The 19481-nt window shown below is 32.8% G+C and overlaps 1 protein-coding gene across 3 annotated transcripts in view; it reads right to left on the bottom strand.

Annotated features, from left to right (window-relative positions):
- The window catches only part of YTHDC2 (YTH N6-methyladenosine RNA binding protein C2), a 79094-nt gene that overhangs the window by 57887 nt on the left and 1726 nt on the right, over positions 1–19481 (bottom strand). For all 3 annotated transcript variants that reach the window (XM_064376223.1, XM_064376224.1, XM_064376225.1), the window contains exons 3-6: positions 10242–10438; positions 8639–8838; positions 1794–1960; positions 734–836 (exon numbers count right to left, since the gene is read on the bottom strand). In XM_064376223.1, coding sequence (XP_064232293.1) covers positions 734–836; positions 1794–1960; positions 8639–8838; positions 10242–10438 — 667 coding nt within the window. The remainder of the gene's footprint in view (positions 1–733; positions 837–1793; positions 1961–8638; positions 8839–10241; positions 10439–19481) is intronic.

Here is a 19481-nt window from a genome sequence, read left to right as displayed (position 1 = left end):
ATACAGAGGGCTATCTATACCATCCTTTTTTCCCATAGAATATAAAACTACAAAAATTATAAGTCCAATTTAATGTGCTTTTAATACATATAAAACCTATTTAAATATGTTTCCATTAGCATCAGGGCTTATCAGGTACATCCTTTGGTTTGGGTAAGTTTCTAAAAGCTGCTATTCCAAGCTTATAAAACTTTAATTTTTTCTGACACAAACTAGATAGAAGTTTAGAATTCCTTAATAAAGGGGTAAACTCATCAACTTAGTTCATCAGAAGTTAGTTAATTTGGCAGCTTAACCATGGAGTTAAATGAATATGACGTATACCTCTATCACTGGGAAATATATGATATTAATAAAGGGATCAAATGACCAAGTATGGAGATAAAAGAAAATTCACCTTCTTTGGAAATCTCTAAGTACATGCATCATTTTTATATATGAAAAGCACATTTTTTAAAACTACCTACTTATTTTCCCCCAATAAAGCCTGACGGTTTTATCATTTCTTTAATACAAAATATTTCTAATAATTATAAACAAAAAATAACTTGATCATTATAGTCTGTTCAAAAGAATAAGTTGGTTCTCTTTTCTACCCTATTCCAAAAACGTAATTATGTATTTAAATTTTTTGAGGCTATCCTGAAACAGCCTATGTATTTAAATTTTAAGCAATTTAAATTGTGAGTTTAAATATGTGAGTTACATATGACAAATTCAGCAATATTCTTACCACAATAATATGTGTCACAGTTGACAACATACTATCTCCTGCCATCAATGTACGAAGCAATACCCCATTAGTACAAAATGTCAGAAGTGTCTTTGGAGAAACCCTTTAAAAAAAAAAACAAAAAACAAAGTGCACAATTGCAAGTCTTTTATGTAACTAAAACATAAATCACATTAAATGCTGGCCTCATACACATTTTAATAAACATTACTAAGATAATTGTGTACTGGTATGTACAGTTTATTGGTAAAGCTATGTGGTTTTGCAGTTATGTGAGACTGCCTGACAATAGCCTTTTATATTAAGTTATGTATTTTGTTAAAGAACCTATGCTCTGAAAACAAAACAAAACCTTAAGTACTTTTTGTATGGTGATAAAGTATGTTACAAATGAAACCAGATTTTTTAATCACTACTGAGAACAAAGGAAATAGTACTATTTGTCAAGAAGGCATTGCTAATACTACAGGATGAGTATCCCTTTTCCAAAATATTTGAGACAGAAAGGGTTTTAGATTTCGTATTTTTCTAGATTTTAGAATACCTCCAGTTGAGCATCCCAGTTCTGAAAATCAAAAATCCAAAATGCTCCAAAGAGCATTCCCTTTGAGTGTCATGCTGGCACTCAAAAAGTTTTAGATTTTTGAGCATCTTGGATTTCAGATTTTTGGATGTGAGATGCTCAATTTGTACTACTACCAATAATAAATTCACTCACTAACAGTTATTGAGTGTTCACTATAAACTTCACCTCAAACCTGTGCTCTAGATGCTTTTCTTAAACTCATTTTATAGATGAGGACACTGAGGCTCAAAGAGGTAAAATAACTATGATCATGAAACGATGAAATGGAATCTTTTTCTATGTCAAAGTCTTTTTCAAACTATTCATTCAAAACTTCTCTAGATTTAGACATGACACTTCAACATCCCAATGTAGACTTACTTGGAGCAAAATGATCATTTAACTTTTCAACTAACACATCCTCAATTTTTAGTGAAATATACATAGTCTTTTTTAAGCATAATAAAAGACAAGATGCATGAGGACTGTTTTTACCTGCTTTCTAATCGGATCTGATAACCAATTGTTTGACCAATCCTTTCCCTTCTCTCTGCGGCAACTCTTTCAGCCACAGCAATAGCCGCCAATCGTCTTGGTTGAGTACAAAATATACGGCAGGAGATACCATTTTTAAAGCAATCATCTAAAAGGAACTGAGGAATCTGAAACAAAAGTTTTAAAATACTATAAGATGACATGATCATATACTACAAAAAATCTAAGTGAATCAACTGAAAAACCATTAGAACTAAAAAGGTTCTGTAACAAGTCCAAATATAAAATAATCATAAAATCAACAACATTCGTGTAACTAGTAATAATCAGCTAAATAATGTCATTTGAAAAGATCTTGCTCACAATAAAAACTAAAGCTAAAATAAAGAAAATCAAATTTATCCAGGAATAGCTATGGTTTACATGAAGATTATAAAATGCTACTGAAAAAACATAAAAGGCTTGAATATATAAAGAAATATGCCATATTCATGGATGGGGATAATCAATGCTGTAAAAATGTTAATTTCTCCCCAAATTATTCCATAAAGCCAATGAAATAAAAATCAAAATTCCACTGGGATTTTTTGAATAATGAAAAGCATTAAAAAAAAACAGTCTATAATCCAGGATTGTACTTTTTTATAAATAAAATTCACACAAGTTAGAAAGATTTAAAATCAAAATCTTACCTACCCACTACCACCACTGCCCTTATATTTTCTCCATAAAAGTAACTACTATTACTTATGAAATCTTTCAAGAAAAAAAATCTTTACACAACCCAGAATATTTGTGTATATAAGAACTTTTCTTATCCACACAAAGTGATGATTGTACTTAATGTCTGTAATTTGCAGTTTTCACATAATATACCAGATCTACCTAGTAACAGCTACATATTCCATCCTCTGGATATGTGATAATTTAACAAACGATTAAACATTTAAGTAATTTCCAGTTTTTTTAGGTTTATTATTGATGTTGCTTGGTATTATAAACAACACTGCAATAAACACCTGTCTCCACATAGTTTCGGAAAGATATATATACTAGTAGTAAAATCACTAGTAGTGAAAATACTGAGTCAAAAAGTACGTCAATTTTTTTTTCTTTTTACAAAAGCTACTTTATTGAGGTATGATTGATGCACAAAAAGTTATACGTATTTTAATGTGTACAACTTGATGAGCTTGGAGATAAGTATATACCCCTAAAACGATCACCACAGTCTTTGCAGTAGACCTTTTCATCACCTACAAAAGTTTTCACCTGCTGCTTTCTTCCTCTTTTCTTCCGCCTCTTCTTCCTCATCCTTCTTGGAATAACACTTAACATGAAATCTACCCTCTTAACCAATTTTTAAGTATATAATACAATGTTTGTTTTTAAACTATAGGCACTCTTGTATGGCAGATCTCTAGGGGTTATTCATCTAGTATAATCAAAACTTCATCTCTCTGACTAATATCTCCCCATTTCTCTCTCCCCACATCCCCTAAAAACCATCATTTCACTCTCTGCTTCTTTGAGTTTGACTGTTTTAGAATCATTATATAGGTGATATTATGCAGTTATTTGTCCTTCTGTGATTGGTTTATTTCACTTAGCAAAATGCCTCTCTTTCATGTTTGCCTATATTTTTATAAATGGCAGGATTTTCATTTTTTTAAAGGCTGAATAATATTTCATTGTATGTATATACTACATTTTTATCCATTAATCTACTGAAGGACTTTTTTTAACCCTTTTATTATTTTATTTATTTATTTATTTTTAATTGCATTTTAGGTTTTGGGGTACATGTGAAAAACATGCAAGATTGTTGCCTAGGTGCATACGTGGCAGTGTGATTTGCTGCCTTCCTCCCCTTCACCTATATGTGGCATTTCTCCCCAAAAAGTACGTCAATTTTTAATTTAAATCAAAAAATTAAAATTTGTACTATGTACAAATCCCCAAAACAATTTATACTCCTACCAACAAAGCAACAAAACAGAAAAGCTGCCTTCCAACACCCATACAAATACTTGGTATCATCAATTTTTTAATTTCTGCCAATCTATAGTTGAAAAATACAATGGTTTTTATTTTCATTTCTTTAACTGTGAGTAAAAGAAAACATCTTTTCATACACATGTTAGCCCCTAGGATTTTTTTAAAAACTTGACTAGCTCATCCAGAGGCATAAATGTGTTAAATACTACCAAGAAATACTACAGAAAATCAAAGAGATCTTCCAAAAAATAATAAAAGAAGCCAGAGGGGGGAAAATCCTTACCTACAAAGAAGCAAAGTTAAGAATTACATCCAAGTTTTCCACAGAAACAATGGAAGAAAAGAGTGTAGAGAAAGAGTTGAGAGAAGAAAAAAGAAACCCACCATCCTAGAATTGTGTACCTTGCAAAATTATCCTACAAAAATGAAGGAGAAATGAAGACTTTCTCAGATGAATACAAATTGAGAGAATTTGTTTTCAGTAGATCACAGCTTTGCAAGAAATGTTTTTAAGTTCTTTACAGATAAAGAAAAATAACATAGGCCAGAAACTTGAATCTTCATATTGAAAGAAAGAACTCTGAAGAAGGAATAGAGGTTAAAAAAAACTTTTAAGTTTTATTTTTCATATTCTTAATTGATCTACATATAACGATTGGTTCAAAATAATAATAGCAACAATGTAGTTGATTATGTATGTATATATTTTATGTGTCTGTACATGTATATTTATATATGGTTACATATAAGTGAAACGAATGACAGCAATGATACAAGGGACAGGAGGCAGGAATTAGGATTATTTTAGGGTGTTTTCTTTTGTTTTGTTTTTTTAAGACAGGGTCTCTCTTACCCTGTCACCCAGACTGGAGTGCAGTGGTGCAATCTTGGCTCACTGCAACCTCCACCTCCTAGGCTCAAGCAATTATCCTGCCTCAGCATTCCAAGTAGCTGAGATTACAGGCGCACGTCACTACCATCCAGCTAATTTTTGTATTTTTAGTAGAGACGAGGTTTCACCATGTTGGCCAGGCTGGTCTAGAACTGCTGACCTCAAATGATACATCTGCCTCAGCCTCCCAAAGTGCTAGGATTACAGGCATGAGCCACCATGCCCAGCCTATTTTGTTATTTAAGGTACTCACACTACTTGTAAAGTAGCATAGTGTTATTTGAAAGTGAACCTGGTTTATTTGTGAATGTATATTGCAAACTCTTGGGCAACCACTGAAAAAGGTAAACGATAATAAAGATTATTATGCTCACACTGTAAACAAAAAGCAGAATCCTGGTGCAGGAATGGATAATGAGATTAAAGATACATAAGAAAATTTTTAGAAATAGATCCTGGTACTATAGAAAGTTAGTATTTGGTTAAAAATAACATCTTAAATTGGGTCAGGGAGGTTGTGGGGGAAAGACAGATTGTTAAATGAGTTATATTTAAACTAGAAATAAAATGAAAAAAAGTAAAATTCCTACCTGACATAATAAAATAAATTTCAGATGAATTTTTAAAACAATATAAAAGTATTAGAATAAAATATGTATAGGAAGAGCCAGGTGTGGTGGCATGCACCTATAGTTCCAGCTACTTAAAAGGCAGAAGCAGGAGGATCCCTTGAGGCTATGAGTTCAAGGCTACAATGAGCTATAATAAACTCTGAACAGCCACTGCACTCCAGCCTGGGAAACAGTGATACCCCATCTAAAAATAAATAAATAAATAAATATTTACAGAAAAATGTCTATTAATCTTAGGGTAGGAAATGCCTCTCTCAACATGTCCCAAAGCCCTAGAAAAATACTGACAGATTTGACTAAAAATGTAAAACTACTAAACAAGATACCATACACAAAGGTATAAACAAAAAATTGGGAGAAATTATTTTTAACATGTTTTAACAGTCAACAGGCCTGTATCTAGAATACATAAAGCACTCTAAAAAATACATCCAAAATTACTAAGCCAAAAATATAAACAAGGAATTCATAGAAGATAAATAGACAAGAGGCAAATAAAAGATACCAACTAAGAATCAACAAAATGCAAGTTAAAATATTATTTTTTGCTTATCAGCTTGATAAAGGTTTAAAGAAATTATATCCATTCTTGCCCAAGCTTTAGAGAAACAAGAACTTTCAATACTTTTAATACAGTCATACGTTAACTCTTTTTTAGAGTTAACAATAACTAGTTAATCTAGCTATTAAAATTCTAAGTGCTATATCCTTGATCTGGCATTTCCACTTCTAGGAAATTTATCCTATTGAAACATTCCTACAAATAAGCAAAGAAATATTAGGATACAAGTAAGTACAATATAAGAAAAAGATTCCTACTCTATCACTTCTTAGCTATATTAACTAAAGTAGATTTAATATCCATAAGTTTTAATTTTTATTCCTATTCCTCATCTGTAAAAAGATAAAACCTCCATGTCTTGGGAGTTACTGAGCAGTTGAAATGAGACAACTCTTATATAACTCAGTACACAGTAAAGTGTCATTTTTCACCACTGTTTATCATTACAAAAATGTTCAGGAATACTATGCAGTTGCAGTTGTTTAGACAATGAGGCATATCTACAGGCACTGACTTGGAAAAATATTCAAATTTGTTAAGTGAAAAAAATCAAGATGCAAGATTAAGTGTGCTTAGCCTATGCTGAAAAACCAATATATAACAATACTATAAAGAGAACAAAAACAAAACATACAACCCCCACCCACCACCACCACCACCGGAAAAAAAAAAAAAAGTCACAACCCACAAGCATATATTTGTAGATTCTGACAGTAACGTAGCAATACAGGGTGGCAGGAGAATTTAAAATCTTTCACTTTCTGGCTAGGCATGGTGGCTCATGTCAATAATCCCAGCACTTTGGGAGGCCAAAGCAGGTGGATCACTTGAGCCCAGGAGTTCGAGACCAGCCTGGGCAACATGACAAAACCTCATCTCTACAAAAAATTTAAAAATTAGTTGGATGTGGTGGCACGCACCTATAGCCCCAGCTACCTGGGAGATTGAGGGAGGAGAATTGCTGGAGCTCAGGAGGTAGAGGGTGCATGCCACTGCACTCTAGCCTGGGCTACAGAGTGAGACCCTGTCTCAAAAGAAAAAAAAAATCTTCCACTTTCTATAAAAGTATTTTCCACAATGTTCAAGTTTCACACAATGAACACATAAGAAAAAAAAAATTCAAAAAGCACTTAGCTTCCTAATACCATTAAAGTCAAGATAAAATACTACTTTAAATTGTTTTATTTTATATTTTAAAGAATAAAAACATTACTATTTTAATTAACTCCTTAAATAGAACAAAATTATTTCTCATTTGAATTCATTAAATTAATAGTTTCTTCTTAAAAAGCAAAGAGTATAATACTTAACTATGAATTAAATTCTCAAGTACCCTTTCACACCTAGTAAAATGATACATATAACTATGAAAACAGGCACCCATAATTCCAATATACAAATATCATTAGCAATGACATTCAAATAATTTAGATAAAGACATATTTATTACATTTTACCAAAACTTCCAAAATCTCTATTCGATATAATTAGAATTGCTACAGTTAACACTTAATGGCAAAATCAGTCATCCTAAAAAAATTTTAACAATCTAAGACATGTAAACAAATTCTCTGGAGTAACTCCATGGAATTTCACTTAATCATAAAAAGAATTCATGCTAGGCTGGGCATGGAGGCGGGTACCTATCATCCCAGCTATTCAGGAGGCTGAGGCAGGAGAATCATTTAGACCTGAGAGGTGAAGTTGCAGTAAGGCGAGATTGCGCCACTGCACTCCAGCCTGGGTGACTGAGTCAGATTCGGTCTTGAAAAAAAAGAACTTCTGCTGAAGAAAAATCTTACATATTGTCTTCAGAAAAAAATTTCATCATGATTTTAATATTTCAGTTTTACAGCATCAAGTTTTAAGGATAAAGAGATATAATTCTGTAAAAATGTTTACGTCCTTCAACTAAAAAACTGGTAAAGTTTATAGTTAACTTATTCTACCACCTTGCCTTATTTACTAAGTCTATTAAACCAATCAATATAATCATAGAAAATCTTAAGCAACTATCAAAAGCAAAATTGTGTCCCTAAAAGAAGAAAACCTACAAATATATTTATTATTTTATCTGAACCTCTATCAAAAGCAATTTTTGTAATTTTAAGCTGAAATGTTGCAAGAATGAGCACAAGAAAGGGTCGTATGATGTCATATTTACTACTTCCAATCTGTCATCCTATGAGTGAAACTTCATGATAAGGAGGTACTTTGATTCTAAAATTCCAAGTCAAACCTATCATATTAAGTCCATTCTACAGTCAACTTTATATTAATATTTGTTATTACTGCTTTTACTTTGGTTCCCATATGCAAAACACTATGCTAGGCACTTCATAGAGACAATCTCTATCCCTCACTATGAAAGGTAGCAATTATTAGTCCCGTTTTATAAATGAGGACTCTGGCTGACAGAGTTTACAAAAAGAGCCTAAACCTTCAATACGTGAGGAAACTGGAATCTAAACTCAAAGTCAAAGCACACTTTCCTTCCATGATACCAAATCACTTTCTCACCACTATTTAAATAAAGGCCAAATGCACTAGTTTAAAAATAAGTAAATTATTTAAAACATTTTCTTTCTACAAATTCTCCAAATATATTCCAGTAGTAATTTATTTCTGAAATAACCATTACTATAATAACCACAAGTTTCTTTTTCTGTTTTTTTAAACATATGCAGTGTAAATTTGATATAAGATTACAATATGGGGCAAAATATATATATTTTCTAAAAGCAACAAAAAAGAAACAAACCTGTGTAGTCTTTCCAGACCCAGTTTCTCCTACAATCAAAACTACTTTATTTTCCTTAATTATTTTAACAATTTCTTCCTGTTTCTCAAACACCGGTAAAGACTGCCTAAAAGAATCAAATTCGGATTCTCCTCTTTTCACTGGAATCTGAGGTATGCCATTGTTGAGTCGCCCACTTGTCTTGCTCATTTCCCGGTTTTCTTTGAAAATGAATAAAAGAACAAAAAATGTATGATCAACACTGAAAAAGAAGTGTTAAAATAAAAATAAGTAATTTTTTTTTTGCCAAGCCTAGAACAACATGCCAAAAGAGATAATTTCTAACTTAATTCCTTTCAAATGTTTTCTTCTCAGTCTACATAAAGTTGTCAAAAAATACCTCAATTGTTGTACTCCTACACATACTATTCTCATAGAACATGCTATAAATTTCAATATTAATTAGAAAGTCAACCTCTCAGACATATTTCTGGTATACAATGTTTAAAAATTGATAAAAACGAAGTATTCAATAACCATTAAAAATGAAACAATTTTGATAATCTAAATGATTTTAGGCTTGTTATAAATTTCTGTCAATAATTTCACAGAAAATTTTTATAGTAGGAAGTAATGTGCATTCCACTTATAAGATCTGTCACGTGCATTATAAAAACATACTACAAAAAAGAAAATACCCTATATATTTAATATTACATATCTAAGAGTAAGTGATCAAACAGAATAATATGTGTTAAATATGAGGTCCTAATGTTAACAAATTTCCTAATTGAGTATTTTAGCCAACATTCACATTTAACTAAACAGATAAGAATAAAGAAGAGGTATGAAATGTTTTATATCCATATAGTTCAAAACATGTTTGTGTGCCTATATGTAAAGGGCAAGTTTTTGATATCTAAGAACACATATTTTCTATATTCTGCTGATCTATTCCAATAGACAATAATAACAATGTACAGTTTATCACCATAGGCAATAAAATAAATAGTTTTCTTACTAGGGAAGTGATCTTTCCAAACAGTAAAATTACAACTTTATTTTATAACCCAATACATTATTTATCTACCTTTGAACAACTTAATGCACTGAAGACTCTGTCCTGTCTCTTACCAGAGCTAAAGCCCCATTTCAAAATCTCACTTAATAGTGTGTCACAGCATCGTAATATAGGAAAGTCTAGTTCCTGGAGTCAAATACCCACTGTGCAGTTTACTGGCTGGTTTGGTGACCTTGAACAAAATATTTAACTCCTCTAAGCCTCAGTTTCTTCACCTGTGAAATAGGTGAAATTCTTACCTTGCAATGGTTGCTATGAGGCCCCATATAAAGGGTTTAGTATACCGCCTCGCACACAGTTAACGCTCAATAAATGGTAGCTATTGATAATATTATAACACTTAAAAAAACACTTGGTTCAACTTAATGACATGCTTTAAAACTGCACTTTGTTTCAAATTTTTACAACTCTTAATCATTTCTAACAAACTATTCCAATTGAGAAATCTTATTTCATCTTAGTTTTCAAAAATAAATCTAAAATGGAAAAAGAACAGTCATCAAATAATAGGGTAAATGAGGAAGCTCCCCAGAAAATACATACCAGCTTCAACTGCAAACACATTTCCTCTTTCTGTTTTAGGCAGAAGTTCTGTACGCTCTTTATTGGTGACAGGAAATCTTTGAATTAGGCTCCTAACAGCATGTTTTGTATTATGAGTCAAATTACAGGTCATCATTGCATGAGCTGTTTCTGATCCATCTTTCTTCTTCACAGTTAGGTATCTATTTGCTCCCTTTCTGAATATTAATAAAAATCATTTATTTACTATATATAGTCAACTTGTTCACATATGATGTATGCCTACTTAGAAAATATGTCTCAAGCAAAACATTGAAAAAAGTTAAAATCCTTTAGGATAAGATGCTGGAAGTCCAAAAAAAATTCAGTAAAGAAAGAATTGGGCTAAAGTGGGCATAAGACTATTTTTAATTAAAATTTCAAGTGCTGCAAATCCTATTTGAAGTCCACTAAAAAGGCTTACTTACCCATAAGTGTTCAAGTTTGTCTTTAGCAGACTTCATGGTAAATGAAACATCACCAGTTAATATAATACATGCTGGGAAGCATACAGAGGGGGGAAAAACAATCTGAACAACAGAACCTAAAAATAATAATGAAAAAGTTATGGTCCATAGTTCAGACTAATATGTCCCAGTGAATGTTTCCACAGTATGTTGGTAATGAGACACTCCCATGAAAACCTGTTAAGAGAGCCAAGTTTAGTGGTTGGGCCAAAAAAGCATAAATCAGCGTTATTGATAAATAATTTCAGATGCATTTTTAATACAATATTTTTCAAAGCTTCTGCTTCTACTCTTTAATTTTAAGGTAATGATGATTTGTAACTGTTCAAGTTATTCACTATAGGTATATTTTTTCCTTAACTGGTCCAGGACTAAGCATGTCTTTTATGACTTTTGTAGCTCTAAGAGTAGTAGGTATAGTGTTATATACCAGGAAGTTCCCAGATGTGTTTTGAATGATTTCGTAATACATGCCTATAATGTAGCAGTGTAATACTGATTAAGAACTCAGGCTCCAAAGGCACACAGACCTGAGTTTGAATCCCACCTCTACCACTAACTAGCTGTGGCAATACAGAAAAATTATTTAATGGCTCTGAGCCTAACACAATAATAATATGTACCTCAAAGGATTATTCACATATTAAGATAATACATGCCAAGTGCAGTATCTGTTACAGAGTAGACACTAAATAAATTAAAACTATTATTATAGTCAGAAACAGTATTATTTCTTAAATGTAAAAGTTACACAAAATATTACATAAAATGTTTTGCCATTTGTTAACATCACTATTATGCAAATAATCAACAGAGCCATAAATACAATGAAAAACTTATAATTTACAATGCAAATTTTATTATTTTCCTAATTTTCATTAGATGTAAATTTTGTCAACAGTATCTTCACCATAAGAGTGATATTAACTGGGGATTACTGGCTGGTTTGGTGTCCTTAAACAAAATATTTAACTCCTCTAAGCCTCATTTTTTTTTACCTGTGAAATAGGGGAAATTCTTAGGAGTTTTCTAAGTTAGGCTTCCAATTTATCAAGGTTTCTGGAAACTCCTTATTCAATGTTTCAATGAACTATAAGCTTTCTATGTGGTTATGTCACTCATTAACAAGTACTTGGTGGTGCTTAAAATGATGCTATAAAGATGAAATAAAATTTAACCCAATCTAGAAGTTTCAGTTATTTCCATGATAAATTCAAATTACTGAATTCTGGAAATGTTCTCTGTAGTAGGTTCTTTTCCCATGGACCTTTCTGAAACTTCAGGACAGTCATTATAGACTCAATAATTCATTCCCCTTCTGTGATGTTCATTTCATAAAATTTTAACTACAAAAGGAAGGAAGTAAGCTGAAACAAGCACCAGAACAAATGGTAGGAGGCTAAAATTCAGCTAGCAATAAACTTTCAACTAGTTATATGATCAACAGTAAATCATTTTACTTCTCTGACACAGTATAATGGTTAATTTTAAAAACCTCAAATTTTTTAAGAACTCAAAAATGCTTTAATTTTCTTAAAAACCATCTCAGAAAGGTTTTGCTATATTTCACTTTAAATTTTCTTCATTCACTCAATTATTTATCATATATTAACTAAACACTGACTTTATGCCAGGCATTATGGTAGAAGGCAGGAATACAAAACTGAATAAAACATATCCTTTCCTCAACAAGCTCACAACTGAAATAATAAGTCAGATTAAAACTTTCCTAACATAGGTTACCTAATATAGCATTTATGTATTTTTAAAAAGTCACAATAAGCAGGTGGGACTACTTAGCCATTATCATTTAAAATCTACTGAATTCAGTTTGAACACATATGGTAGAATGGAAAGATGAACTTGATGGTTTTTATGTTTTAATAAAAGATTCTACTTGTGCTTTTACGGATTATTCTCACCATAGTCAGAACCACAGTGACACTGATGTATCATAAAAGGATTAATAAAATTTTTGGTAAAATATTCACCTCATTGTTGCAAGGATAGAAACATTTAATACAGTAGAAATTTGTCATACTATGTATACTAACACAATGAGATCTCCTCATTATGCTTTCATTCCAAGATAACGGAAACTGCTTTGATGAAAAACACAGGAATCCTTTATACAAAGCAAAATTAACTAAAAACTAGCTGCACATGTAGAAAAGATGCTAGCTAAGTGAAATTCACAAGAGTTTTAAAAAATAAAATGTAAACCCCATATGCAACTTTTAAATATAAAAGTAAACGTAATAAAATTACAGATAAGAGCATCCTAACTTCTAACTTTCAAAAAGTAAAAGTAACCAATGCATTTTAGCATTTCAAAGGCTTCTTCCTTTGAAAGAAAAATGATGCTGGGTAAATAAATAAATAAAAATAAAAATAAATAAAAGAAAAAAATGATGCTATAAGTAATCAAATTGGACACATTATTAATTTATTAATTTACAAAGCATGTTATTAAACATTCAAAGCAAATATAAACATATACCTCAATATTCCCTACTTTCCAAATCTCAGAACAGTTTAAAAGATCAGCTGAAGAGCCAAAATCTGAAAATGACTACTTGAAAACCTCACAGACACCAGGAGCTAATGTCTCTTAAATAACAAAAAAAGCAGGCATTTATTTGATGCCTACTAAGTACTTCATTTCATATTCCCTTAATTTATACTTCCATTAGGCAGATAGATGCAAAGATCTAGCTCCAAACCACTTTCTCCCCAATATCACAATACAGAATTGGAAATGTATTAAAGTTTTCATCATACTAATCTGTACTTTTTTATGATTACCTAAAAACTAATAAACCAACCAGTTCATTTCATGTTGTTGTTAAACTGAGCACAGTAGCTTTCATGGCATGGTCACTATGCCAATAGTAAATGAACTATAAGCTAAGTTGAAGATGAGATCTATCCAATATTTCTGTTCTAACTCCTCAGAGCACCTACTACATTGCTATAAACTTGCTGTGAACATCAAAAAATAATTGGTTAAGCCTCACTGTGTTCAAATCCTGGCTCTGACACTTGCTAGCTGTGTGATCTCAGGAAAATTACTTAACATCTCTAGGCTTTAATTGCCTCATCTGTTATATAGATACCAGGTGTTAAAATAGATTCTGCTTTTCAATACTGTTGTTAAGATCAATGGTAGACTGGATAAATAAAACGTGGTACATATACACCATGGAATACTAGGCAGTCATACAAATGAACAAGACCATGTCCTTTGCAGAAAAACTGATGGAACTGAAAGTCATTGTCCTTAGCAAACTAACCCAAGAACAGAAATCCAAATACATGTTCTTTTTGTGAGTGGGAGCTAAATGATGAGAACACATGGACATAAAGGGGAACAACAGGCACTGGGGCCTATCAGAGGGTAAATGATGGGAGGAGAGGATCAAGAAAAATAACTAATGGGTACTAGGATTAATACCAGGTGATGAAATAATCTGTACAACAAACCTCCTTGACACATGTTTACCTATGTAACAAACCTGCACATGTACCCCTGAACTTAAATAAAAGTTGAAAAATAAACTATATCCATACTAGTATACAAATGTAGGCATGCTCTGACATACATCCTGCTGCATTTAATGTATAAAAAGGAACCACTGGTCCTTGTTGCTCACTTCTGTGAACAGGAAGTGCACTAAAGCCATGGAAGTCATTCACTTTCAGGTCAAGGTTTTTCCTTTCCCTTGTAGTAAACACCAACCCAGAGATGAATCAGCCCCAATCCAAAGGCCCTCACCCAAATATGAGAATGTTGACTCCTTCTCATTAAAAAAAGAAAAAAAAAAACTAAAGATTCTTTTATTTTCAATAATCCTTTAATTCTTGGGAAAACCCAGTTTAAACTTGATCTAATTTTTTATTTGATAATACTTTATTTAGCATATTACATCTATGATCATAAACTCATAATTTTCATTTCTAATATTTTCCTTATCTGATTTAGGTAGCAAAGTTATATTAGTTTCATTAAAAAAAAATAGTTAGGAGGTGTCCCTATCTTTAACTCTCCAGGAAAAACTGAAGTAAAAATGAAATTATGTTTACTGTGCAGCCATAAAAAAGAATGAGTTCATATCCTTTGCAGGGACATGGAAAAAGCTGGAAACCATCATCCTCAGCAAACTAACACAGGAACAGAAAACCAAACACTGCATGTTCTCACTCATGAGTGAGAGTTGAACAATGAGAACACATGGACACGGAGAGGAAAGCATCACACACCGGGGCCTGTTGGGGGGTGGGGGGAAAAGGGAAGGGAGAACATTAGGACTAATACCTAATGCACGTGGGACTTAAAACCTAGATGATGGGTTGATAAGTGCAGCAAACCACCAGGGCACATGTATTCCTATGTAACAAACCTGGACATTCAGCACATGTATCCCAGAACTTAAAGTAAAATAAAACAAAATAAAATAAAATAAAGAAATTATATTTATTGACTCTGATTTAAATTACCTCTGAACAGGCTTTTGTGTAAGTAAATTTCTAATATTGATTAAATTTATATAATGAATGTTTTTTAAAACTATTGTTAGGATTAAATGATAATCCATTTAAAGCACCTAGCACAAGAACACAACAGTGCTTAATAAATGTTTGCTCCCAACTCCTGAAGGAATGCAGCCCTGCCAATATTTTAAATCCATGAGACCTGTTGTTGGACTTCTGACCTCCAGAACTGTAAGATAATTTTAGCCACCAAAAAACAAGTTAACTCCTGTTAACTACTGTTATTATTGGACACAGCAGGGTTTCTTTTCAGTGGATATCCAAAAATTCACTGAGAGTTCATTACCTGAAAACCATTTTTCCTATTTTAGCTGGGAAAAGAGAGGAAGCATGCAGTTCGCAACTTTCCAAGACAGGAGGCAAGATAGGCAGTAATCTAAATCTGAAAAGGGGAGTATCCCTGTAGGTTGGAGCCTCTGGTCACGGTCAGTAGAGTACTTTGGTACCTATTAGGCAGTAAGTGAACTTAGCAGTCACAGAATAAGAAACGTGTACTTAGAAAATCTACTTTCATAAACTTCATATTTTCTCATTCTACAGATTTTTAACAAAGTTCATTTTGAAAAATCCATTTTGTTTAACTTGGACTGAGAAAAACTGGAATGAGATTTTGTTTTAGTTATAAACAAGCCAAAGAATTAGAAAAGTGTGCTCTTAAGGCTAAAACACATTGACCTCAGTGTGACTTTAAACACAACCTTTAAAGTTGAGGAAAAAAAGTAAATAATGATGTGAAATTTTTGGTATGTGAAATCTGACTAGAATTTCAAAGAAAACTTGAGGATATACTAAAAATCACACAATAGGGCTTTTACCCCAAAAAGAATGTTTTCACTAAAAGATGAGCAATTATAAAAATTATTCAAAACAGGGCTGGGTGCAATAGCTCAGGCCTATAATCCCAATAATTTGGGAGGCCTAGGCAGGAGGATCACTTGAGCCCAGGAGTTTGAGACCAGGCTGAACAACATAGGAAGACCCCATCTCTACCAAAAAAAAAAAAAAAAAATTTAAATTAGCCAGGCATGGTGGTGCATGCCTGTGGTCCTAGCTACTTGGGAGGAGAGACTGAGCCTAGGCATTCGAGGCTATAGTGAGCTATGATTGTGCCACTGCACTCTAGCCTGGGCAACAAAGGAAGACTCTGTCTCTAAAAAATAAAAATAAAAATAATCAAAGCAGGTAAAATTCAACTCTTTAGAATAAGATGAAAAGCAAAATCCATCACAAATGGCTTAATTTTTAGAGAAAGAATATCGAAAAGAAAAAACTGACCAGAAAAAAATTGAAAACTATCACACAAAATGGCTGGAATCTAACTTAAATAAGAAGCCGAAATAAGAGAATGAGGCAATGAGAAACTGGGAATAGAATCCAGCCTTTCTGCCCTTTACAGCACGTGGCCTGTCAAATTTGTACTAAGAAACTATAATATCAGACACATACAGACAGACACACACACACACACACACACACACACACACACACAAACTAACCTGCTAAGTCAATAAAGTTAGGGATAGATTAAAAAAAAAATCTGGCTGGGCCCAGCGGCTCATGTCTGTAATCTTAGCACTTTGGAAGGCCAAGGAGGGAGGCCTGCTTGAGCCTAGGAGTTCAAGACCATCCTGGGCAACAAAGTGAGATGCTGTCTCTACCAAAAAAAACATTAGTTGGGTGTGGTGGTACATGCCTGTAGTCCCAGCTACTCAGGAGGCTGAGGTGAGAGGATTGATTGGGCCTGGGAGGTGGAGGCTGCAGTGAGCAGTGAGCCATGATCAAGGCAAAGGGTGAACAGAAAATTTCATGAAATGTAAGTCAGGTACAAATTCTCATAAAAATGAAAAGAAAGGATTTGAGAAGTAGATTCAAAGTGATTTATTTCACTTTGTGAAAAGAAGAAAAGGCATTTGAAAATCACAAGGACCACTAAGAAAATATAGTACAAAGTTTACTCAAAGATGAAAAGTACAGACAAGGAGCTAGGGTATTTCATAAGAAAGTTTGAAAGCATTAAGGTTATAGGTATTAGGGACTGGATAAATAGGCAGGACTGCCTTGCTTCCCTTAGCATCTCTTTCCTTTTTCTTCTTTCTCTGGTTCTTCAATGTTTTCGCATTCCCAATTTTTGCCCCCATAACTTCCTTCTTGATTTCTCCTTCCCAAGATATTTATTCATTCTGGATCAACCCTTAGATGACTATGCTATTGAAGCGAAGGACAAGTAGTCTACTTTAATGGACTGCTTTTCTAAGTTAGCTGTTTAGAAAAAAGACCCATGTAACCATAGAAATGATGTAGCTACAGAACTGTACATTTATAACAGGTGTTTCCCAGTACAGAACCAGAACCTCTTACCTGCAACTAGTAAACCCAAACAGTGCTAAAAACTGGAAGCTTTTAAGTTTACAGTGACCTCATTTGACATCAAATGTGTTCAAGTGATTAAACTGACATGAGGTTATTAATAGTCTCAGTGAGAATATTCATAGACTTTCCAACAAAAATATAAATGTGACTAAAAGTGATGTCCACATCTTATTAGGTATATTACATAACATATTGCAAATATACCCAGATATCTTTCTAAGTCTAAAAAATCTGAATCTCAAATATATTTGGCCCAGGTGTTTCTGGATAAATTGTGGCTCTGAACTATAGTTTTATCTTCAAGTGCAGTATTTTACCTACCTAGTGGACTACAGTATGGGCACACTCAGGAATCCAACCACTGTTGCAGCACTGGCCTTAGTAATATTCTAAATGCACATTCACCTAAACTAAATCCTGTTTCAGTAATTTATCACTGTAGTAGGCAGTCATATGCAAGACATTCCTACATCAACTACTTTCATCTTAGGACCTTCTGAATATTTATTTATTAATATATTTACTTAATAAAGTTTTGTTTTCCCTCTTCCTAATCTAAAAACAAGTAAGCTGAAATTTTATCTTTTTTTCTTAGTAGTCTCAACCTGGGCAATTTTGCTCTCCAGAGGACATCTGGCAACCTCTAGAGGCATCCTGGGTTGTCACAACTGGGGTTGGGAGTGTTAGTGATATGTAGCAGTAAATGCTAGGGATGCTGTTAAACGCCCTACAATACACAAAACAGAATAAAGAATTACTGACCCCAAAATGTCAATAGCACCAATAGTGAGAAAGCTTCCTTTATATTGATCCCACCAACCTTATTGACAAAATTAAATAGCTCCACATAATTTTAGAGTTTTTCAATTTGGATGGCTCAAATGACTTTTCTCCACTATAGCTCTGTGATCCTCCCAACAAAACAAAACAAACAATTTCTTCCTGTACCACTTTTTAAAATCATTTCTAATTATCAGATTCTTGACTTGGTAGGAAAGAAAACAATGAACATATGTTCTAAAGCTGACTATTACAGCGCAGTAACAGGAAAAGAAGTAAGTTCTATAAATAATTGTACTTAATATCTTTTGTACATCCATTCTTCAAATTAAGAGATTTTGTTTCTATCCAAAAATGAAAATGTTTTTCTCAAGCAATCAACTTCAACTTTTAAACTGTTTTTTCTCACATCTTAAAATTTACCTTCGAAGGAGTTCAGAGTATGCCACCCAAAAATATGTCACTCTGGCACAAGGATTATTTTGAGCTGAAGGCAACTGAGAAGAAACAGACAGAAGAAATACTCTGCCCTCCCATGCTTTACCAGAAAGAGAAGGGCTATTCTTAATAAGAGAAACCACTCTAGACTCTTAACCCAGAGACAGCACCAGAGGAACCTAAATAACCAACCTTGCTAAAACAACACATATCTTCCATTAGTTTCCCCATATATACCTTCCCACAATGTACTGCACCTACAAGTTCAAAGTCCTTTACCTTTGTCTTGTCATTTTAAAATAAATTCATTATTCTTTATTAAGATAACACGTAAACCCCATGTTTGAGTTACTTATCGAGTTCTCCCCTATGTATGCATGATGCATGTCTTAATAAGCTTATGTTTTTCTCTTGTTAATATGTCTTTTATCAGTATAATTTGCAAGGTCCCAGCCAAAGAACCTAAGCTGGGTAGAGGAAAAAGCATTTTCCTAGGGAAAAACAAAACAAAACAAAAAAAAGGGGGAAGCGTAGATAGGAGGAAGAGGGAAGAGCTGAATTTTGTGCAGATCTGAATCATTTTATCTACATACGATATAATGAAAAATGTCAAGTT

This window comes from Aotus nancymaae, unplaced genomic scaffold (genome assembly GCF_030222135.1).
Source record: "Aotus nancymaae isolate 86718 unplaced genomic scaffold, 86718_ANA_hifiasm-v0.15.2.pri h1tg000014l, whole genome shotgun sequence".
Taxonomy (NCBI): Eukaryota; Metazoa; Chordata; class Mammalia; order Primates; family Aotidae; genus Aotus; species Aotus nancymaae.
The sequence above is the reverse complement of the archived record's forward strand: the minus strand, read 5'-3'. Positions and strand labels throughout refer to the sequence as shown.